This window comes from Oncorhynchus masou, chromosome 15, assembly GCF_036934945.1.
Source record: "Oncorhynchus masou masou isolate Uvic2021 chromosome 15, UVic_Omas_1.1, whole genome shotgun sequence".
Lineage (NCBI taxonomy): Eukaryota > Metazoa > Chordata > Actinopteri > Salmoniformes > Salmonidae > Oncorhynchus > Oncorhynchus masou.
The window spans coordinates 19,595,458-19,619,679 of NC_088226.1; the positions used below are offsets into that span (position 1 = coordinate 19,595,458).

A 24,222-nucleotide genomic window follows, 5' to 3' on the forward strand; every position below is an offset into this window, starting at 1 on the left:
GGGGTGAATGACTATGCATAGATATTAAACAGCGAGTAGCAGCAGTGTACAAAACAAATGGAGGAGTGGGTGTCAATGTATTGGCAATTTGATTAATTTTTTAGCAGTCTCATGGCTTGGGGGTAAAAGCTGTTAAGGAGCCTTTTGGTCCGAGACTCGGTGCTCTGGTACCGCTTGCCGTGCGGTAGCAGTGAAAACAGTCGATGACTGGAGTGACTGGAGTCTCGGACAATTTCATAGGCTTTCCTCTGATACTGTCTATTATTATATAGTTCTCGAAAGGCAGAAAGCTTTGCCCCGGTGATGTTCTGGGCCGTACCAACTACCTTCTGTAGCGTCTTACGGTTAGATAAAGACCAGTTGCCATACCAGGCGGTGATGCAACCGGTCTGAATGCTCTCGATAGTGCAGCTGCAGAAATGATTGAGGATATGGGGACACATGCCAAATCCTTTCACTCTCCTTAGGGAGAAAAGGTTTGTCGTGCCCTCTTCACGACTGTCTTTGTGTGTTTGAACCATGATAATTTTCTGGTGATCTGGACACCAAGGAATTTGAAACTCTCGACCCGCTCCAATACAGCACCATAGATGTTAATGGGGGCCTGTTTGGCCCGTGTCAGCAATTGGGTGCAGAGATGTAGAGAGGGCAGGCGCAGGACACAGGTTTGAGCAACACAACTGAGTTTACTCACAAAAATTCAAGCAATATTTCAAATAGGAAAATACATACAAACTAACACCTACAACAACCACTAAGACACCAACAATCATGGACAGAACATAAATGTATGCCAGAGGGTTAAATAAGGAACCTGATATGGGAATTGAAACCAGGTGTGTGTAATACAGACAAAAGAAAACAAAAATGAAACATGGATCGGTGGTAACTAGAAAGCCGGTGACGTCGACCGCTGAACATCACCAGAACAAGGAGAGTGGCCGGTTTCGCGGAAGTCGTAACAGTACCGCCCCCAGACTGTAGACGTGAATTGGGGACCCCAATCAGAAACGATATCCTCAGGCACCCCGTAGTGCCGGATTACGTGGGCGAACAGGGCCTCCGCAGTTTGTAGAGCCATAGGGAGACCGGGCAAAGGAAGGAGGCGGCAGGACTTAGAAAACCGATCCACAATGACCAGGATAGTGGTGTTAACACGCGACAGGGGAAGATCCGTCACGAAATCCACCGATAGGTGTGACCACGGTCGTTGTGGAATGGGAAGGGGTTGTAATTTCCCTCGGGGCAGATGTCTAGGTGCCTTGCACTGTGCGCATACCGAACAGGAGAAAACATAAACCCTCACATCCTTAGCTAAAGTGGGCCACCAGTACTTCCCAGCAAGAGAGCACCCCGTCCGACCGATGCCAGGATGACCAGAGGAGGGTGACGTGTGAGCTCAACAGATCAAACGATCGCGGACATCAAACGGAACGTACAGACGCCCAGCTGGACACTCAGGGGGAATGGGCTCTGCACGCGACGCCCGCTCAATGTCCGCGTCCACATCAACAGCCAACAGCTCCCGGTCCCCCACATCATAGTTTCGCTCCGCCGGGCTGAGCTTCTTCGAAAAGAAGGGGCGGAGCTTCGGTGGCGTACCCGAGCGCTGAGACAACACAGCTCCTATTCCAGCCTCGGCCGCGTCCACCTCTACTATGAATGCCAAGGAGGGATCAGGATGAGCCAGTACGGGAGCCAGGGTAAACAGAGCCTCCAGGTGACCAAGAGCCCTGTCCGCCCCAGCTGACCACAGCAGTTGCACCGGTCCCCCCTTCCACAAGGAGGTAATGTGAGCCACTACCTGACCAAAACCCCGGATAAACCTCCGGTAGTAGTTGGCAAACCCTAAGAACTGCTGCACCTCCTTTACCGTGGTTGGAGTTGGCCAATTACGCACGGCTGAAATGCGTTCATATTCCATCTCCACCCCTGACGTGGAAAAGAGGTACCCTAGGAAGGAGACGGACTGTTGGAAGAACAGACATTTCTCAGCCTTGACGTATAGGTCATGTTCCAACAGTCGACCAAGCACCCTGCGCACAAGGGAAACATGCTTGGCGCGAGTAGTAGAGTATATTAGAATGTCATCTATATACACCACTACACCCTGTCCGTGCAGGTCCCTGAAAATCTCATCCACAAAGGATTGGAAGACTGATGGATCCTTCATTAACCCATACGGCATGACGAGGTACTCATAGTGCCCAGAAGTGGTTCTAAATGCCGTCTTCCACTCATCCCCCTCCCCCCGGATACGCACCAGGTTGTAAGCGCTCCCAAGATCCAATTTTGTGAAGAAGCGCGCCCCGTGCAATGACTCTGTCATACTGGCGATGAGAGGTAGCGGGTAACTGTATTTTACCGTAATCTGATTTAAACCTCAATAGTCAATACACGGGTGTAAACCTCCATCCTTCTTCTTCACAAAAAATAAACTCGAGGAGGCAAGTGAAGTGGAAGGCCGAATGTATCCCTGTCCCAGAGATTCAGCGACATATGTTTTCATAGCCACCGTCTCCTCCTGTGACAGAGGATACACGTCACTCCAGGAAGTGCAGCACCTACCAGGAGATTTATCGCACAATACTCGTCGGTGGGGTGGTAATTGAGTCGCCCTCTATTTACAGAAGGCGAGTGCCAAATTGGCATATTCGGGGGGAATGTGCATGGTGGAAACCTGGTTTGGACTTTCCACCATAGTGGCACCTAAGGAAACACCTACACACCTCCCTGAACACTGACAGGACCATCCCTTGAGAGCCCTCTGTTGCCACGAAATAATAGGATCATGAGAGGCCAACCAGGGAAGGCCCAACACAACAGGAAACACAGGAGAGTCGATCAGGAAGAGACTAATTCTCTCCTCGTGACCCCCCTGTGTTCCCATAGCAATGGGAGCTGTGACCTCCCTAATTAGCCCCAACCCCAAAGGACGACTATCTAAGGCATGTACAGGTAAGGGAACATCAACAGGAACAATAGGGATTCCTAATCTATGTGCCAAGGAGCGGTCAATAAAGTTCCTAGTTGTGCCTGAATCTACTAGCATCTTATGCTGGGAATGCAGGGAAAACTCAGGAAATTCTATAGGCAACCACATGTGTGCAACAGGGGCTCTGGGTGAGTTGTGTGCCTACTCACCTGGGATGACCCACCAGTGCTCCGCCTGCTACCTCGACTTCCTGGAGAACCACCCCAGCACCGACCAGCAGTGTGCCCTCTGCGGCCACAGCTGGTGCAGGGAATGGTCCCACCTCCGGCCCCCCTCATAGCAGCCCCTCCAAACTGGATAGGTGTTGGATCCAAGGTGCTGGGAAATGGAACAGACAGACCCCGAACCGGACGTCCGCGGGAGGCCAACAGGTTATCCAGCCGGATAGACCACCAGCTGGTCCAGGTTTAGAGTGGTGTCCATGCAGGCTAGCTCCCTATGAACATCCTCTCGCAAACTACACCTGTAGTGGTCGATCAGGGCCGCTCATTCCATCCCGCACCAGATGCCAGAGTTCTGAATTCCAGTGCGAACTCTTGAGCCCTCCTCACCCACTGTCTCAGATGGAACAATCGCTCTCCCGCCAATCTCCCTTCAGGTGGATGATCAAAAAGTCCTCGTAGTCATCCAGAGTCGGGCCTTCCCTACCCCAGATGGCGTTGGCCCACTCCAGGTCTTTTCCAGTCAGGCAGGAGATGAGGGAGATCACTCTCTCACGTCCCAAAGGGGCCAGCCGAACAGCTGCCAGGTAGAGCTCCAGGTGGAGTAGGAACCCCTGGCACCCGACATCTGTTCCGTGATACACGCCCGGGAGCGAGAGCCGAATCCCACTGGGTCCTGACGACGGAAGGGTGGACATTGGTGTAGGTTGAGGTGCGGGCGGAGGTGATGATGTTGTATTTACAGGAAAGCCTCCTCTCTCCCATCTGTCCATTGTTTGCAGCAAGCGATCCATGGCTGTTCCTAGACTTTGTAACATGTTTGCGTGCTGCTGGACGCGCTCCTATACTGGGAGAGAAGGACTGGCTGCACCTGCTGACTCCATTTGAATAGTCCGTGATTCTATCAGCGATTGGGTGCAGAGATGTAGCGGAGTCAGGCATAGGACACAGGTTTGAGCAACACACAAAAATTCAAGCAATATTCCAAATAGGAAAATACATACAAACTAACACCTACAACAACTACTAAGACACCAACAATCACGGACAGAACAGAAATGTATGCCAGAGGAAAAAAATAAGGAACCTGATATGGGAATTGAAACCAGGTGTGTATAATACAGACAAAAGAAAAGGAAAATGAAACATGGATCGGTGGTGATTAGAAAGCCGGTGACGTCGACCGCCGAACACCACCCGAACAAGATGAGGGGCCGACTTCGGCGGAAGTCGTGACAGCCCACCTTTTCCTGTACTCCACGATCAGCCCTTTGTATTTCTCGATCCCCGGATGACCAGAGGAGAGTAGCGTGTGGGCCCACTTGATCAATCAATCACGAACACCAAGCAGGACGTACCTCCGACCCGCTGGACACTGTGGTGTAGGAGGTTCTAACCGAGACGCCCGCTCGATGTCCAAGTGCCACCAATACGGGAGCATCGGTAAACAATGACTTCAGACGACCAAAAGCTCTGTTCGCCTCCGCCGACAACTGCATGCGCACCGTCCCCCCTTCAGCAGTGAGGTAATTGGAGCAGCAACCTGCCCAAAAGCCCGGATATACCTCCTGTAGTAATTGGCAAACCCTAAAGACCGCTGCACCTCAGAGTCGCACGGCCGCAATGCGGTCACACTCCATCTCCACCCCAGATGTGGAAATGCGATACCCCAGGAAAGAGACAGGCTTGTTTGGAGAACATACATTTCTCGGCCTTGACGTACAGGTCATGCTCCAACAGTCGTCCAAGTTCCTTGTGCACCAGAGACACATGCGCGGAGAATGTGGCGGAATAGATCGGTATGTCATCGATGTAAACCACTACACCCTGCCCGTGCAGGTCCTTGAGAATCTCGTCAACAAAGGATTGGAAAATGGCTGGTGCTTTTTTCAACCCATACGGCATGACGAGGTACTCACAATGGCCAGATGTGGTACTAAACGTGGTTTTCCACTAATCTCACTCCTGGATTCGCACAAAGTTATACGCGCACCTAAGATCCAGTTTTGTGAAGAAGCATGCTCAAGGGAATGACTCCACCGCCGTGGCGATGAGAGGTAGCCGGTAACTGAACCCCACTGTGATGCAATTTATACCTCTATAGTCAATGCACGGACGCATCTTCACAAAAAAATAAACTCGAGGAGACAGGTGATGTGGAGGGCCGAATGTACCCCTGTCCCAGATATTCGATTTTTCTCAGGATTTCACCTGCAATATCAGTTCTGTTATACTCACAGACAATATTTTTACAGTTTTGAAAAACTTTAGAGTGTTTTCTATCCTAAGCTGTCATTTATATGCATATTCTAGCATCTGGTCCTGAGAAATAGGCGGTTTACTTTGGGAACGTTATTTTTCCAAAAATAAAAATAGTGCCTCCTAGTTTCAAGAGGTAAACAAGTTCAAAATAACAGGACCCCGGACTTCAACAGCAGCCACAAACCCTACTAAGACATTCCAGGGAAAAAACACCTGTTCAAAAATGAACAAGGGAAAACGCAACCTAAAACTAACTGACTGTCAAACGAAAACAATCCCTCACAAATACCCAAAGGAAATGGAGAGATTAAATACCCCCCTAGTTAACCAAAATGAAACCAGGTGAAACACAAAACAGACATAACCAAAAGAAAAGGAAAAAGGATCAGTGGGAGAGGAGCCATCTTCGGTGAAAGTCGTGACAAAATACCCTCAAATTACAGCTGACAGTCTGCCCATTAACCTCATAGTCATGGATCAGTTCAAATCCAAAGTGCAAGAGTACAGAGCCATAACAACCAAACGTGTCGCTGTCCCAATCCTTTTGGAGCTCATGGTGTTTGTTAAATTTCTCAAGCTCAGTCAATTTGGTTGGGAATAATTGATAGATAGCAGTATTCATACCTTGTCTCTAACTTGACAAATGAGGAACACTAAACACCTCTTGGAAAGCAATTCTGGTGTGTCTTTTGCCTTAAAATGTGTGTAATTGTCCCACTGAAAAATGTAACGATAACCGAGTGTTAGGTCTTCAAAGGACTAAGGCATGTTTTCCACTATTTTTTCCTCTTGGCTTTACTCATTTCATATTTATTTTGATCCTAACAAACTCCCCAGTCCCTGCTGGTGACAAGTCTACCCATAACATGATGCAGCCACTGTAAAACGTGAAAATACAGACAGCAAGTGCATCGGTGATGTTGTACCCACAGCGTTTATTAAAACATTCCCCAACCAGAAACCGTGGATTGATGGCAGCATTCACGCGAAACTGAAAGTGCAAACCACTGCTTTCAATCAGGGCAAGGTGACCGGAAACATGACCAAATACAAAAGGGTAGCTATTCCCTCCACAAGGCAATCAAACAAGCTAAGCGTCAGTATAGAGACAAAGTAGAGTCGCAATTCAACGGCTCAGACGAGAGGTATGTGAGTCTACAGTCAATCACGGATTACAAAATGAAAACCAGCTACGTCGCGGACCAGGATGTCTTGCTCCCAGACAGACTAAACAACTTCTTTGCTCGCTTTGAGGACTATAAGGTGCCACTGACACGGCCAGCTACCAAAACCTGCAGACTCTACTTCACTGCAGCCGACGTGATTAAAAATATTTAAACGTGTTAATCCTCGCAAGGCTGCAGGCCCAGACGACATCCCCAGGCGCGTCCTCAGAGCATGTGCAGACCAGCTGACTGGTGTGTTTACGGACATATTCAATCAATCCTTATCCCAGTCTGCTGAAAGTTGTGTATAGGTCTTCTATCCACCCATTTTATTTCCCTTCCCAAGTTACCCTCAGCCAAGGAGACGGCTCAGCTCATGGTGCAGCACTTCTTCCGTATCCATGGACTTCCGGTAGACATGGTCTCCGATCGTGGTCCTCAGTTCTGGAAGGCATTCTGCCCCCTGATTTGGTCTCCGGACAGCCTGTCCTCTGGTTTTCACCCCTAATCTAATGGTCAGTCGGAGCGAGCCAGTGACGACTTGGAGACGGCTCTTCATTGCCTCGTCTCCGCCAACCTGGAGCCAGCAACTTGTGTGGGTGGAATACGCAAGTGTTCAAGTGTTACTTTGGATATCAGCCCCCGCTCTTTCCTGAGCAAGAGGAAGAAGTTGGCATACTCTCTGCCCGATGTTCGTCCGCCGCTGTTACCGTACCTGGAAGAGAGCCCGGAGTACCTGGAAGACCACATCTAGGTATCGGCGACAGGCGGATCGCCTACGGACCGCTGATCCCCGCTATTGGCTTGTGCAGAAGGTATAGGTTTCCTCTCGGGACCAGCCCCTCCAGGTGGAGTCCCGTGAACTTTACCCTTGTTTCATTGGCCATTTCCACATCTCTAAAATCCTTAGGCCCTCTGCTGTCCGTCTCCTGTTTCCCCGCACCCTCCGTATACATTTCACTTTTCGTGTGTCGCGGACTAAACCTCTGTCTCACAGCCTATTGTCTCCTGTTTCCAGGATTACGTCTCTTTGCCTGCGTTAACCTACCAATTGCCTAACATCCTGTACCTGCCTGAATCTGATATGGATTACAAATCTTTGCCTGCCTTGGCTTACCTTTTGCCTGCCTCTTGTAGTATAATAAACTCTGAGACTTGTACTATCCGCCTCCTGTGTCTGCATCTTGGTCTTAGTCTGAGCCGTTAGCAGTGTTGTAAATGTTAGAGTTATGTTTAAAATCCAATTCTAAGAATATAAATTGTAGAAATGGGTTACGACTTTGTGGTGTTTGTGTGTGGTCAGGGGGAGACCCAGCTGTATCCGAGAGGAGCATAAAATATTCAGTGTTAGTCTTTGATTGAATTGGTTACACTGTGTGTTCTTTTTATTACCGGTGGGAGAAAAGCTATGCACACTGAGCCTTGCGTTTCAACTTGTAACGTTCTGGGTGTCGTGAGTGGGAAGTCAGGCGCAGGAAACAGAGAGTTCAATATAGTGCTCTTTTAATGCACACACGGTGAACACCGGCCACCCCACGAAACACTGGGTGCTCAAAACAAATGCCCCAGACACTGGGGACGAAAACTGTCCCGCAAACTCCACGAACATAAACCAACACGTTCGTCTACACCAAACACAAAGGTTACAATAATTAATCCCGCAGAAGGAAACGGGCGGGCCGGCTGACTAATGAATCCCAAATAATTACAACAAACTCAAAACAGATGTAACCAATAAACACATAAGGAGGGGGAGGAAAGAATCAGCGGCAGCTAGTAGGCTGGCGACAACTAGCGCCGAGCGCCACCCGAAAGGGAAGGGGAGCCACCTTCGGTCGGAGTCGTGACACAACTGGCAGGTCAGCTCTTTCAACAAAACCTGACACAATGAAACACTATCACTTTAGGGGAGCTGCAGGTCCTTCTTGCTCGACAAAATATGACCTATTCGGAATGTGGAGGTTCTTGGTGATGTTGTTGTATTTGTTCATTGCATTACACAGTAGGCTATTACCTTATTATTCCGTGTAATTTATTGTATTAATATTATTCACAAGGAAATTCATATTAAAGTTGTTTGTTATGTTTACTATTTTTTACCGGGTTAGAAACATGAGTGTGCATCTTAACCCTCGCATTGGAGACAAGGTGAATAACTACTTCAAACAGCTGGATGACTTTCTTTCACATGAGGTAAAACATCTCCTATGTTTACTGTTTTGGGTTTTTTGGTCCCTATACCTATGATGTAAGCCTATGTGTGCCATGTTTAATTTTAAAATAAAATAAAATATATTCGTTTCCTGCTTTTTCTTTCAGAAATCAGTTCGTGCGCACGGGAGGTCTTGAGAGTTGAAATAGAGGGCATCCTGAGACATTCTCAGAAGAATTTAACAAAAATGCCAAGAATATACGTGTCATGGTAGAATGTTGTAGTTACATTTTGCATAAAAGTTTATTAAAACATGTTTTATAAGTAATATTGTTCTTTATAAGTAAAAAGTTCTATATAGAACCCTTTTCTAGAGTGTGTATAATATTTGAATAAACACACGCACACACAGCTTATATTTGTTAGAAATGTGCTAGTAATTTTGTAAAGATGTGTGACCTGAATGAACCGATTAATGAAGACGAATTTCTCAATGACATGTTACCATAATACCATACCAACATCATCTTCAATGAAAAACAACAAACTCCTTTAGAATACACTTTTAAACAAGACATCATATGATTGTTGCATTTTATCACTGTACAAAATGGTTTATTCATATAGTTATGAATAATATAAAGTATATACTGTATATTATGCAACATAATCATTATTATATTTTGAATGTTAGTTCAATGGAGAGTACCAATCGCTCTTAAAACAAAGCCTATACTCTTCAGTCGCTGGGGAGGAAAGGTCATAGATGCAGAGGTCCCATCAACTTACATAACTGGAAGAATAAATAAAATATGTATTTACAAGCCCATTAAAGACAAGACTATTGAATACTTTGACAGATTATCTACGTGAAAGACCTATCATACGAACACAATTCTAATGGCCCAGATTCAAAAGCCCCCGCAATATAGGCTCAAACCTAAGCAGTATTCCCAAGGTCAATACTGCCTGTGCACTTCATAGGTTACCAGTGTCTTTTTCTGAAAACCAGGAGCATATAGAGGGGGGTCTATCAAAATATTTCAGACCACCCAAACCTGTTTCTAAAACGAAATAAAGTAATGTCGAGTGTCTAAATCATACAACCGATACAAGGTTGATCTGTATCTTTACATAGACAGTTGGGGTCCACAAACCACAATTACCCTTTAAGCAGGTGGTTACAACGTAGTTGACACCAAAGTTTCTGTGTGCAAATGAAAAGGTGTTGCGTTTTCAAACATTAAATACTTTGGTTCTCGAAGTGAAAGGCCAAACTAAATGTGTTCTATATGGTGATATTTATTTAGGCCATAGTCCGATGGATTCACATGTTTATTTTTTTCATCAAACAAATCCTGGTTGAAAGGTCAACATTTCATGATAAAATAGCAAATAGCTCAAGATGTAACAATTATTCGAGCGATGCACCTGTACTTTCGGTGCATTTTCTCCACACGTACAAAAACACTCAGGTATGAAAGTGTAAGGGAACTTCCACCTTTCACTTTTGGAATACCTTGCAGACTCGTTGTATAAAGGACCGACACAGGTTGGAGCATGGCAGAACTTGGGTGGCAGAACTGGTATTGATCAGTCAGGAAGAACACTTTATCTCTTTATCCGTTGCGGACAACTTACCTTTTGTCGGAATTATACGAAGTCTTCTATCTTTCGGAAGTGCATCAACGTTGATTGTGGACAAACCGAGAACTACAGTAGACCTACGCTAAAATGGGTTCAATCAGCTTTTGGATGTGCTTGGTCATGACGATTTGCACCTGGAATAAAACCATCGGATGCACATGGATGAAGACACTGCCTCGGTCTCCGAGCATGTTCCAAGTGTTCAGCAACAACACCATAACGATGCTTCAGAAAATGGTAGGATATGGGGTCATGTTTATTCACTTGTTCCTGGTCATTGAGCTCTTGTCTTCTTTTCAACATTTCATGAGCAGCTATGTTTCATTTAAATTACATGACTCCTTTTTGTACAGTAATAGCAATGCAATATTTTGTTTATATTTTTTGGCATCTCAGGGTCATGAAGTATCTCGAGGACCTCAGATCACTTTCCCTGACAAACAATACAGACAAGTCAATAATTTCAAGGTAAAAAATATGCATTAAAAAATGTTTTGTACTATCCATAAACTTTTTTTAAAAGAGTGGATTAAACACTGAATTCGGGAAGTATCCAGACCCCTTCACTTTTTCCCCATTTTGTTATGTTACAGACCAGTTCTAAAATCTATTGCAAATAAAAACAAAATCATCATCAATGTACACACAATATCCCATAATGAAGTAGCAAAAACAGTTTTTGATTTTCATAAATTAGCGAAAATGTCGAAAAACATGTTTTGGCTTGGTCGTTGTGGGTTATTGTGTGTAGATTGATGAATGAAATCATATTTATTACATTTTAAAATAAGGCTGTAACGTAATAAAATGTACAGATAGGGAAGTGCACTGTATATAATTAGGTTATAACGAATTTACAATTTGCTATAATTTTTCGATATTTGCCATCAATTCATAAGGCATATACTAATACAAATCACTCTTCTTCCAGGCTGACGAACAGATTGCCTTCATTTCACATACTCTGAACGGTATAAAGAAATTGTTCAGCAGTGGTAAATATGAGTCCACCGCCTGGGACCAGAAAGGAGTTGACAAGTTTATGAATAACCTCTATCGCCAGACCTCGGAGCTGGACCAATGCGTATGTCATTTGTGATTTTCGCCTCTTAACAGTAATGCAAAACGGAAAACATTATCCTATCATATTAGATGATAATATAAGTAGTTACATGTTAATCAAATCATAATATTAAATTAATGATTTGTATTTTGTCCTAACAGGTAAAGGCTATGAAAACTAGACTATCAAAATCTGTTAACAGAGTGAACAAAAAGATGAGCCTTCACTTCAAGTTCCTGAAGCATTACTTGAAACGCGAGGTAGGTTGATCCATTTGTCTTACAAAGAGAGTACATTCACCAAATCTGGATGTATTTATGTGATGATACAATATGTGTCTATTCTAAAATATTAACAACTGTATTTCGTTTATGCAGGATTACAGCGCAAGCGGCTGGGAAGACATACGGACAGTGGTGCTGGCACACCTACAAAGACTAGACACAACATTAAGTAGCAAATGAGCGTTATGTGTGTGTTGTGTAGATATTTGTTATTTATATATCTATTTATCTATTCATATATCTAACTATTTTTTTTACATGTTTACTCATTTGTTTTTTTAACGTATTTATTTATTGTGTAGTAATGTATTCACAACCCCGAGGAGTAAATCATTTTTTTTATTCTGAATAGTTATGTGATTGATTTAGGCTATACATAGCCTAATGTATCAATGTTTCCGTGCATTTTTTTGTATTCATGAAGGCCATTGCATACTGTATTTATTATTGCAACCTGATAGGAAATGTTTGTTATTGTAATAATGAAATGTATTAAAATTAAATAAATGTGTCCTTTACAGCTGTAATCCTTTTCAATCAAATAAATTGTAATTTATCGCATACACACATTTAGCAGATGTTTTAACGGCTGTAGCTATATGCTTTTTTTCTAGCTCTACCACTGCAGTAATATCTGACCATACAAAACAATACACACAAATCTAAAAGAAAATGAATGGACATAAGAAACATAGAAATATGTCGGAGTCCGGAGTATATATACACAGTACCAGTCAAAAGTTTGGACACACCTCAGGGTTTTTCTTTGTCTTTACTATTTTATACATTGTAGAATAATAGTGAAGACATCAAAACTATGAAATAACACATATGGAATCATGTAGTAACCAAAAAAATGTTAATCAAATCCAAATATATGTTATATTTGAGATTATTCAAAGTATCCACCCAGCTTTGATGTCAGCTTTGCACACTCTTGGCATTCTCTGAACCTGCTTCAGGAGGTAGTCACCTGGAATGCATTTCAATTAACAGGTGTGCCTTGTTAAAAGTTAATTTGTGGAATTTCTTTCCTTCTTAATGCATTTTAGCCAATCAGTTGTGCTGTGACAAGGTAGGGGTGGTATACAGAAGATAGCACTATTTGCTAAAATACCAAGTCCATATTTCTGTCAGGAACAGCTCAAATAAGCAAAGAGAAGTGTGTGTGTGTGTGTGTGTGTGTGTGTGTGTGTGTGTGTGTGTGTGTGTGTGTGTGTGTGTGTGTGTGTGTGTGTGTGTGTGTGTGTGTGTGTGTGTGTGTGTGTGTGTGTGTGTGTGTGTGTGTGTGTGTGTGTGTGTGTGTGTGTGTGTGTGTGTGTGTGTGTATGTGTGTGTGTGTGTGTGTGTGTGTGTGTCATAGTGCTGTGCACGTTTTTGACTTTGCAAGGTCAAAACTTGGCATTGGTTCATTTCTCCCTTTTTCTATATAATATTGGGGTTAATTCAGAATATTCAAAGCCTGTTCAACTGTAAAGATGACATACTGTAGGGAAGTGGTCACCAAAACGGTCTGCACGATCCTGGAGACAAGCAGGAGAAGGTGCAGGCTTTTGTTCCAACCCAGTTCGAACACACCTGTTCCATCAGGGTCTTGATAAAATGTCATGGGTGGAATCATATTGAAATGTCATGTTATAGGCTAAAATTAAAGATGTAGCCTAATTATTCTGCTGTATTTATTCAGTCCAACTCTCTGAGATGCTTTATAAATATGGGCCTTGGTGTTATTCTATATAGCCTTAATAGGACCAGCCATGAGGAATCATAATCGTGACACTTGAACGTGAAACGAAAGAGTCAGAGAGCTATATTTCCCATCACACACACACACACACACACACACACACACACACACACACACACACACACACACACACACACACACACACACACACACACACACACACACACACACACACACACAATAGAAAGTTCCAACATATCATGTTGTCGTTGCTTGTCAACATTGCATACATAGCAGACAACAGTAAGGTGCAAGTTGGTTACGTCATTGTGAAAATGAAAGTTGAGAGATGTGGGTATTGACGCTGACGTTTCCCATTCACTTTTCAGTTGTAGCGCAACAGCAGAGGACTACGGAACAATATTTCGGACTAACTTTGATCGAAAACCACTAAATTAATGTCTCATATGGCTACATTTCTTAAGAAGTGTGGGTTTTATTTCGCCTTCGACGATATTATCGGACTTTTTTTCGGTTCAAGCGAAGTTATTAGCAGTTGAAAGCAAAGCTCGCGAATAGCCTATACTCGCTAGAAATAGTCTAGCCGATATCTAAAATGAATAATCTTATTTTGTGGTTCAATTATAATTTAAAGCTGATTTCAAGGAGAATGTGTATAGATTTACTTGTTTTTTTTTTCGTCCAGGAGACGGAGCAGGCATGGAATTCCAATTGCTGCATGCGCAAGTCTGGAAAATGGAAGTCACCGCCTCCAGGAGGTTGATCGGTTGGAAATTCTCCATGCAGTTTTCCCTTTCCCAATTCCAGATAAAACTACTTAACACAATTAATATGTTCAAACTCATATGGAAAACTAACAGCGAAACAACTGGCTGTTTACAATGCATACAATGCAGAGTTGGACTTGTATGTTTCTTATTATTTGCAGTATGCAGAGCGTGTGTCATTGCTGTGACTGGATCCGACACCACTACCGTCACTTGAGCGCATAATTCCATTCTCTGCTGGACCAGATGGTGAGTTATCAGCACACTGTAAAAGGAGACTGAATGCATGTATTAAGGACAGCAAAACAACCAACTAAGTAAAATAGTCATGTGTTTCATGTTCAGCATCTGTGTTAGAAAACTGTTAGCCTATATTTTAATATACATCGTAAAAGGGCACTAAGGCAATCATGACAGAGCTATCAAGAGACGCTATCTACATTAGGCCTACTGTACTTCCAGTATAAGCTATACCTTATGTCTGTCTTGATTGCTCTTGAAGTATTTGACTCATGACTTAACACACTATATTGATTGTTTTCCAGGGAGGAGATATCACAAAGCAGAATGCCCCTGTCCTTTTCTCAACATCACTTTACAGACCCATAGATGCCGAGGTAAAGGCTAGAATCTTTACTAATCATGTTCTGATCTGCTTTGGTCTTGAGGTCTTAACCCAATGTTATATTGATGCCATAACGGAAGCCTATACTGTTTCTAATCTTCTTTTTATATCTTCCTGTGTAGTTTGAGGACAAAGTCAGATTCCGGAACGAGGTCATCTATAAAATCACAAAACTGTTTGATGGGAATAAGAAGTCCGTCACCTGGGACAAGAAAAACCTGGACGATTTACTTAAAATTCTAGAAAAATAATTTGAAAACCTTAATTCCTGTGTAAGTAACGGGTCTATTTAAAGTATAATCCCTGTTCATGTCAGGGTTGTCCAATCCCGTTTATGTTGAGTTACCCTCCTGTAAGTTTTCGCTCCAACCCCAGTTGTAACTAACCTGGTTAAGTTTATCAACTACCTAATTAATCAGGTGTGGTAGATTAGGGTTGGAGTGAAAACCTACAGGAATGTAGTTCTCCAGGAACAGGGTTGGAGAGCCCTGGTTTAGCTGTAGCCTACTGACTCTACAAGTGGAGAAATGGACTTATAAAGGACATATAATGTGTTCAACTTTTTCCACATTTTGTTACCTTACAGACTTTTTCTAAAATTGATTAAATGGATTTTTCCCCTCTTCAGTTTATACACAATACCCGATAATGACAAAGCAAAAACCGTGTTTTAGATATTTTTTCAAACATAATAACAATACAAAACTGAAATATCACATTTACGTAAGTATTCAGACCCTTTACTCAGAACTTTGTTGAAGCACCTTTGGCAGTGATTACAGGCTTGAGTCTTCTTGGCTATCATGCTACAAGCCTGGCACATCTGTATTTGAGGAGTTTCTGCCATTCTTCTCTGCAGATCCTCTCAAGTTCTATCCGGTTGGATAGGGAGCGTCGCTGTACAGTGATTTTCAGGTCACTCTAGAGATGTTTGTTCATTTTAGCGTAAGTCTGGGCTCTTGCTGGGACACTCAAGGACATTCAGAGACTTGTCCCAAAGACACTCCTGCATCGTCTTGGCTGTATGCTTAGGGTATTTGTCCTGATGGAAGGTGAACCCTCGCCCCAGTCTGAGGTCCTGTGCGCCCTGGAGCAGGTTTTCATCAAGGATATCTCTGTACTTTGCTCTGTTCATCGTTTACCTTGATCCTGACTAGTCTCCCAGTCCCTGCCAATGAAAAACATCCCCACAGCATGATGCTGCCACCACCATACTTAACTATAGGGATGGTGCAAGGTTTCCTCCAGATGTGATGCTTGGCATTCTGGCCAAATATGTTTCATTAGACCAGAGACACTTGTTTCTCATGGTCTGAGAGTCCTTTTGTCAGGGAGGTGCCTTTTTGCAAGCTCCAAGCGGGCTGCAATGTGCCTTTTACTGAGGAGTGTCATCCGTCTGGCTATTCTACCAGAGATGGTTGTCTTTCTGGAAGGCTTTCTTATCCCCACAGTAGAAATCTGAAGCTCTGTCAGAGTGACCATCGGGTTCTTCGTTAGCTATGCAGACCAGTGCACCATAACCAATCAGAGCTGCATTAGACATATTGTCACGCCCTGGTCAAAATATATTATGTTTGTCTTTATTTATTTGGTCAGGCCAGGGTGTGACATGGGTTTTTGTGGTGTGTTTTGTCTTGGGGGTGTATAGCATAGTCTATGGCTGCCTGAGGCGGTTCTCAATCAGAGTCAGGTGATTATTGTTGTCTCTGATTGGGAACCATATTGAGGCAGCCATATTCTTTGAGTAATTCGTGGGTGATTGTTCCTGTCTCTGTGTTTATGTTCACCAGATAGGCTGTATAGGTTTTCACGTTCGTTTATTGTTTTTTTGTTAAGTTATTTCATGTCCAGTTCACTTCATTAAAGAATATGAATAACAACCACGCTGCATTTTGGTCCGCTCCTCCTTCTACAGACGAACGCCGTTACACATATTTGCAAAAAGCCATTGCCATGCATAGCTCTGAACCATTCACTTTGAACTAGGGAAAATACGCTTGCTTTGATATCGACGTGGGAGCTGCATGGAGCCACCTGTGTACATTTGTTCATATTCTTTGCTAGTTATTGAGCGATTATCCCAGTTTTAGCCAATGTCTGGTCAACAATGGGGGAGTGGTTGCTTCCTACAAGAACACAAAATGCGTGCATTTCTATCCATCTTTGAAAAGCCAGTCAGGTTCAGAGATTTGAGTATTCCTTAAAGGGGCAGTGTTGTATTTTGAGACTGTCTTGAATAAGCTAAGTAGCCAATAGGTGGAGGGTAGCATAATGTGCATGTTTCTCTCTAATAATGGTATGGGAATAATAATGCATTTTATTTTTAATGTAACACCACAACATTTTCAGTCACCTTGTCTGATGGACAAGTGGATTAACCTAAAGCCTTGCATGCTTTTTTCAAAATGTAGGCCTACTTTGAACACCACCCATTGGCTGCTATTAACAGAACATGCAATCAGCATGTAATAATAATGTTGAGTGAGCTAGCCTAGCACGCAAACAATGTTGTACCCGCTGGGAAAGAGAGATGACGAAATGCAGTAATATTTAAAAACGTTGGTTTTCGAAAGTGAAAGCGATTATGGTGTGTAATCACCGATGTCATCATCTGCCGAGACAGAGGCTGGCCCACGGTCATAGCTTTTCCTAAATTGAACCTAATAATCCTAACCTGCTACGTTATTTATCCTAACCTGCTGCGTAATTTCGGTTAAACCTGCTACGAAAAATCAAAATTGACGTTAACTTGGCCTAAGCTGGATCCCTTCCAGTCATGACCCTGTCCCACGTGCAGTCATACAAAATAACAAAGGACTTTAATCTGTATAGTAGCTCACTGACAGTGAGCACTGAGCAGTCATTGTTCATGTAATTCTATTTGGCCTATAGAAACTGTAAGGAAAACACCTTCATGGCATTGTATCTAGCTCTTAATAGATGTACCTTTTTATACTCCAATGTCACTATGTTTTACAACAAATAATGAAATGCCATGGATGCTACATGTAGTATATTAAGATAACTGCATTGGAGCAGGTGTGTGGAGTCCAACTTTTATAATCATGTTCTTCTTTCTGAAACAGAGTAGCTATGCAAATAGTTACACGTTCCATCCCTTGAGAGAAGGGATGTTAAAAAAAAGTATGCTTTTAAACGCTTATACTGTAGGCTATCAACCCTACTCAATAAATATAAAATTGAAGTACAAAATGGATAGGCTACTGTGTTGAAAATACATTGCGTGAAGCGCAATGTGTATATACACACAGAAGACAGGAACGCAAAATGTCGTCAATAGCTTTGCAAGGTGGAGGAATGGAATTTTCAATGCTCTTTCACTTTCCCCAGTTGAACTTTCCTTGTTTAACAAATTACCTCATCCATGGCATATCAATGAGGGAGGCTATGAAGGTAGGGTAGGTAGCCGACCGTTTAGAAGTAGTGTTCAGGGATTTATCAACTTGTAACGGTTTTCTTCTGGTGAAAGAGAGGCGGACCAAAATGCAGCGTGGTTAGTTTTGTACATCTTTAATAAAGATGAAAATACAACAATCTACAAAACAAGAAACGTGAAAAACCCAAAACAGTCCTATCCGGTGCCACAAACACAAAGACAGGAACAATCACCCACAAGAGACCTAAAGAATATGGCTGCCTAAATATGGTTCCCAATCAGAGACAACGATAAACACCTGCCTCTGATTGAGAACTACTCTAGGCAACCATAGACTTACCTAGAGTACTACTCTAACCACAATACCATTCATACAAACAACCCCAGTCAAAACAAACCACATAAATCCCCATGTCACACCCTGGCCTCACCAAAATACTAACGAAAACACAGAATACTTAGGCCAGGGCGTGACACAACTCACCGGACACATGGCCACTCTTAATGTCTCCTTTGTGGTACATCTTCTGTGTGTAATTGTTCTTTACCCAGTTGTTTATGCTAAATGCAGTGACCAAAAAGAGCAAATGCATTATCTTCATCAAACTCGCCAGACCCTCAATGATCTTTCCATGGTAGGTCAATTTATGTAACCTGTTACAAATTGACCTGATAGGCAGACATATTTAGAAATATGGCTCTGAATATAGGCTTTAGCATACTGTGATATCACAATTTATTTATTCTAGATGAAAATTGATTATTGGAGATTAATTCATTCAAATATTTAGTTATTTTATTGAGATATGTGTATTATGTGTGTGGTATAGGAGAGGAGACCAAGAGGCTGTATCCCAGAGGTGGAAATGATAATGGTCCAAAGTCCAACGCTTTCAAAAGAGGTGATGCTCAGGAGATCATGAGTGTCTACAATTTCTGTATTAGTCAAGTTCAATCGCATGGTTACACTAAGTGTTCTTCTGATTACAGGAGGGGAAAGGTTTGGACACTGAGACTTGCGTTTCAACTAGCCAGCAAGCTCTTCCAACAAAACATAACTCTTGTGAAATGGAATTACATCAATCTCAGGGAGCTCCAAGACCTTCTTGCTCGACAATATATGACCTATGTCCCAATATATGACCCATGTTATTCCTACTAACAATTGCATATCAACATCATCTTCAATGAAAAACAATAAACCTCTTTACAATACTCTGAATTCCAGCCAGACTTTCCCGCGCTTTCAGACATCATCATATCACTGTAAAACATTGTTGATTCGGATAGTTATGACTTCTAGCAAGTACATATTTACTGGATATCATGCAACATAATTATAACTCAACATTCTGAATGTTAGTTCAATGGAATATAGCAATCGCTAACCGTGCTGTTACTCTTCAGTCTCTACAGTGGAAAGATAATAGATGCAGAGGTAACATCAACTCACATATCTGGATAAAAGTCCAATAAAACACACGAATACGGAATCCTTTGACAAATGATCTACGTGATAGACATATTTTACTCACAAGTGCGTGTAGGCCCAGATTCAAAAGCACCCGAAATATAGACTCCAATTTAAGCACTAATGCCAAGTTAAGGGGTAAGGCCAAGGTCTATACTGCCTGTGCACTGCATAGGCTACCAGTGTCTTATTCTGAAAACCGGGTGCAGAAAGGAGCTGGTCTACGAAATTAAATGAGACCACTAAAACCCGTTTCTCTAAAACGAAATATAGTGATGTTGAGTGTGTAGTTGATATAACCCATACAACGTTGATCTGTATCTTTAAAAAGGAAGTTGAGGTCCGGAAACCACATTTACCCTTTAAACAAGTGGTCCCAACGTAGTTGGATACCATAGTTTCCATGTGTAAATGAAAAGGTGATGCGTTTGCGAAGACGAGATTTAAACGCAATTGTTTCCGAAGTGAAAGGACAACGAAATGTTTGCAAATAAATGCATATTTATTTACGCTGTCGTCTGACTAAAAAGGATTCACAAGTAATTTAAAAAAATCTAAAACATGTTCCTGGTTGGTAATCCAATATTTCAAAATAAAATAACAAATCAGTCAAGAATTGAACAAGTCTTCGAGGGATGCACCTGTCCATTCCGTGCGTTGTCTCCAGGCCGAAAAATATACTGTCAGGTATGAAAGCGCCTGTCTCCCGGGACTTCCACCTTTCACTTTCGGAACACCTTTCAAAATCTTTGTATAAAATATCGACACAGATTGCAGCATGACAGAACTCTGGATTTCGAGAAGAGGATCGATCAGGAAGAACACTTTATCCCTTTGTCCTTTGAGGAAACCCTATTTTTTCCTGTAATTATACAAAGTACAGGCTGTCTTTCGGAAGTCTGGCTAATTTTGCACCTCGGTTGATAGCGAACAGACAGCGAACTACAGTAGACCTACGATAAAATGGGTTCAATAAGCTTTTGGATGTGCTTGATCCTGACGATCTGCACCTGGCATAAAACCTTCGGATGCACTTGGATGAGGACACTTCCTCCGTCTCGGAGCATGTTCCAAGTGTTCAGCAACAACACCATAACGGTGCTTCGGGAAATGGTAGGAAACTGTAATGTTTATTAACTTGTTCCTGGTCATTGAGCAGTTGTCATCTGTTTAACATTTAATGTGCTGCTGTGTTTCATTTGATTCAGTTACTCGTTTATGTATACAATAGTAATATTGCAATCGTTTGTTTTTATTTTTTGGCATCTCAGGGTCATGTGGTCTCTCGAGAACCTCAGATCACTTTCCCTTACGAGGAATACAGACATGTCGATCATTTCAAGGTAAGACATATGCATAGCCTACACTATTTAAAAGGGGTTTTGGTTCAACGTTTTTTCTCATACTGTAGGCCATATAATTAGGTATTAACTAATATGCAACATTTGCTATACTTTTCTGATATTCATAAGGCATGTACTAATACAAATCACTCTTCTTCTAGGATGACGACAAGATTGTCTTCATTTCGCAAACTCTGAACGCTATAGAGAAATTGTACAGAAGTGATAACTATGATTCTTTCTGGGACCAGAAAGTAGTTGACGAGTTTATGATTGACCTGCATCGCCAGACCTCGGAGCTGGACCAATGTGTAAGTCTATGTGATTTGTGATTTTCTATTAACATTAATGCAAAAAGGCAAACATTATCCTATATTTTTAGATTGCCATATAATGTGATTTAAACGAATCATAACATAACATTAATGACTTATATTTTGTTCCAACAGGTAAAGGCTATAAGAGCTACACTACCAAAATCTGACAAAGGAGTGAACAAAAATATGAGCCTTCACTTCAAATTCCTGAAGAATTACTTGAAACGCGAGGTATGTCAATTTGTCTTACCAAGAGAGTGCATTCACCAAATAAGGATATATTCATATGTGATGACACAACATGTGTCTATTCTAAAATATTACATGTGTGTTTCGTTCATGCAGGAATACAGCGCAAGCGGCTGGGAAGGCATAAGGAAAGTGGTGCTGGCACACATGCTAAGACTAGTCACAATAATATTGACTAACCAATGAGCCTCATGTGTGTGTAGAGATTATTTATTTATACTTCTATTTTTTCAACTATTTATTTACACGGTTATTTTTATATATGTTTTATTTATTTATTATGTGAATTCACAACTCTGCGAAGTAAAACACATTTTATACTGAATAATGTATTATGTGCTAGGTATTTTTAGGCTATAGAAAATGTAACAACGTTTTCATGCATTGATTTTTTGTATTTATGAAGACCATTGCATACTGTATTTATTATTGCAACAATATTGGAAACGTTTGTCATTGTAACGATTAAATACATCTGAAATACACTAATGTGACCTCTAACAGCTGAAATATATTTTTAATCTAACATATTTACATATGGGCCTAATAAAAAGGTCCTTAGATAGGCCTGATAATGTCACACAGTGTTGTTGTGTCTTAAAACTTGAAGACTGATGATATCACACAACCCGTGCAGAACGGCTGGGAAACCCTTTAAATGCGTCCACAGTGGAGGCAATATAAGAAGACATTTCAGCACCATGGCAAACAAACAGACATGATCTGACATGATTACAGCAATCTTGAATGAATCGTGAATAATGATTAGTGAGAAAGTTAAAGACGCACAAATATCATACCCCCAAGACATGCTAACAGCATTACAGTAACTGCCGAGGTTTGCATTTTTTGGAGATGTGGTATGATATTTCAAATCAAATCAAACTTTATTTGTCACATGCATCGAATACAACAAGTGTTGACCTTACCGTGAAATGCTTACTTACAAGTCCTTAACCAACAGTGCAGTTCAAGAAGAGTTTAGAAAATATTTACCAAATAAACAAGTAACAAATAATTCAAAGCAACACAATAAAATAACAATAAGGTTCTGAGTCAGTGTGCCGGGGTACAGGTTAGTTGAAGTAATTTGTACATGTAGGTAGGGGTGAATGACTATGCATAGATATTAAACAGCGAGTAGCAGCAGTGTACAAAACAAATGGAGGAGTGGGTGTCAATGTATTGGCAATTTGATTAATTGTTTAGCAGTCTCATGGCTTGGGGGTAAAAGCTGTTAAGGAGGCTTTTGGTCCGAGACTCGGTGCTCTGGTACCGCTTGCCGTGCGGTAGCAGTGAAAACAGTCGATGACTGGAGTGACTGGAGTCTCGGACAATTTCATAGGCTTTCCTCTGATACTGTCTATTATTATATAGTTCTCGAAAGGCAGAAAGCTTTGCCCCGGTGATGTTCTGGGCCGTACCAACTACCTTCTGTAGCGTCTTACGGTTAGATAAAGACCAGTTGCCATACCAGGCGGTGATGCAACCGGTCAGAATGCTCTCGATAGTGCAGCTCCAGAAATGATTGAGGATATGGGGACACATGCCAAATCCTTTCACTCTCCTTAGGGAGAAAAGGTTTGTCGTGCCCTCTTCACGACTGTCTTTGTGTGTTTGAACCATGATAATTTTCTGGTGATCTGGACACCAAGGAATTTGAAACTCTCGACCCGCTCCAATACAGCACCATAGATGTTAATGGGGGCCTGTTTGGCCCGTGTCAGCAATTGGGTGCAGAGATGTAGAGGGGGCAGGCGCAGGACACAGGTTTGAGCAACACAACTGAGTTTACTCACAAAAATTCAAGCAATATTTCAAATAGGAAAATACATACAAACTAACACCTACAACAACCACTAAGACACCAACAATCATGGACAGAACAGAAATGTATGCCAGAGGAAAAAAATAAGGAACCTGATATGGGAATTGAAACCAGGTGTGTATAATACAGACAAAAGAAAACAAAAATGAAACATGGATCGGTGGTAACTAGAAAGCCGGTGACGTCGACCGCTGAACATCACCAGAACAAGGAGAGTGGCCGGAAGTCGTAACAGTACCGCCCCCAGACTGTAGACGTGAATTGGGGACCCCAATCAGAAACGATATCCTCAGGCACCCCGTAGTGCCGGATTACGTGGGCGAACAGGGCCTCCGCAGTTTGTAGAGCCATAGGGAGACCGGGCAAAGGAAGGAGGCGGCAGGACTTAGAAAACCGATCCACAATGACCAGGATCGTGGTGTTACCCCGCGACAGGGGAAGATCCGTCACGAAATCCAGCGATAGGTGTGACCACGGTCGTTGTGGAATGGGAAGGGGTTGTAATTTCCCTCGGGGCAGATGTCTAGGTGCCTTGCACTGTGCGCATACCGAACAGGAGAAAACATAAACCCTCACATCCTTAGCTAAAGTGGGCCACCAGTACTTCCCAGCAAGAGAGCACCCCGTCCGACCGATGCCAGGATGACCAGAGGAGGGTGACGTGTGAGCTCAACAGATCAAACGATCGCGGACATCAAACGGAACGTACAGACGCCCAGCTGGACACTCAGGGGGAATGGGCTCTGCACGCGACGCCCGCTTGATGTCCGCGTCCACCTCAACAGCC

General features: G+C 42.5%; 2 protein-coding genes and 1 long non-coding RNA gene across 3 annotated transcripts; all 3 read left to right on the forward strand.

The window, feature by feature from the left end:
• Positions 1-10,470: 10,470 nt before the first annotated feature.
• Positions 10,471-11,910, forward strand: LOC135555026 (interferon a3-like). The gene is made up of 5 exons (XM_064987399.1): positions 10,471-10,620; positions 10,780-10,851; positions 11,315-11,467; positions 11,608-11,706; positions 11,824-11,910. Exons 1-5 carry the CDS (start codon positions 10,471-10,473, stop codon positions 11,908-11,910), a joined length of 561 nt encoding a protein of 186 aa, XP_064843471.1.
• A 1,872-nt stretch (positions 11,911-13,782) lies between these two features.
• Positions 13,783-16,704, forward strand: LOC135555027 (uncharacterized). The gene is made up of 3 exons (XR_010457803.1): positions 13,783-14,454; positions 14,751-14,822; positions 14,953-16,704. It is a non-coding gene; the product is annotated as an uncharacterized LOC135555027 (long non-coding RNA).
• Positions 16,705-20,661: 3,957 nt separating this feature from the next.
• On the forward strand, positions 20,662-21,793 carry LOC135555028 (interferon a3-like). The gene is made up of 5 exons (XM_064987400.1): positions 20,662-20,811; positions 20,970-21,041; positions 21,203-21,352; positions 21,491-21,589; positions 21,704-21,793. Exons 1-5 carry the CDS (start codon positions 20,662-20,664, stop codon positions 21,791-21,793), a joined length of 561 nt encoding a protein of 186 aa, XP_064843472.1.
• Positions 21,794-24,222: the final 2,429 nt, after the last annotated feature.

Bases quoted from the DNA above. Each gene is read 5' to 3' on its own strand.
- LOC135555026 (XM_064987399.1), top strand. From the start codon at position 10,471: ATGGGTTCAATCAGCTTTTGGATGTGCTTGGTCATGACGATTTGCACC. The intron at 10,852-11,314 runs GTAAAAAATATG...CTCTTCTTCCAG, and splicing joins GACAAGTCAATAATTTCAAG to GCTGACGAACAGATTGCCTT. The intron at 11,468-11,607 runs GTATGTCATTTG...TTGTCCTAACAG, and splicing joins CCTCGGAGCTGGACCAATGC to GTAAAGGCTATGAAAACTAG.
- LOC135555028 (XM_064987400.1), top strand. From the start codon at position 20,662: ATGGGTTCAATAAGCTTTTGGATGTGCTTGATCCTGACGATCTGCACC. The intron at 21,353-21,490 runs GTAAGTCTATGT...TTGTTCCAACAG, and splicing joins CCTCGGAGCTGGACCAATGT to GTAAAGGCTATAAGAGCTAC. The intron at 21,590-21,703 runs GTATGTCAATTT...TCGTTCATGCAG, and splicing joins AGAATTACTTGAAACGCGAG to GAATACAGCGCAAGCGGCTG.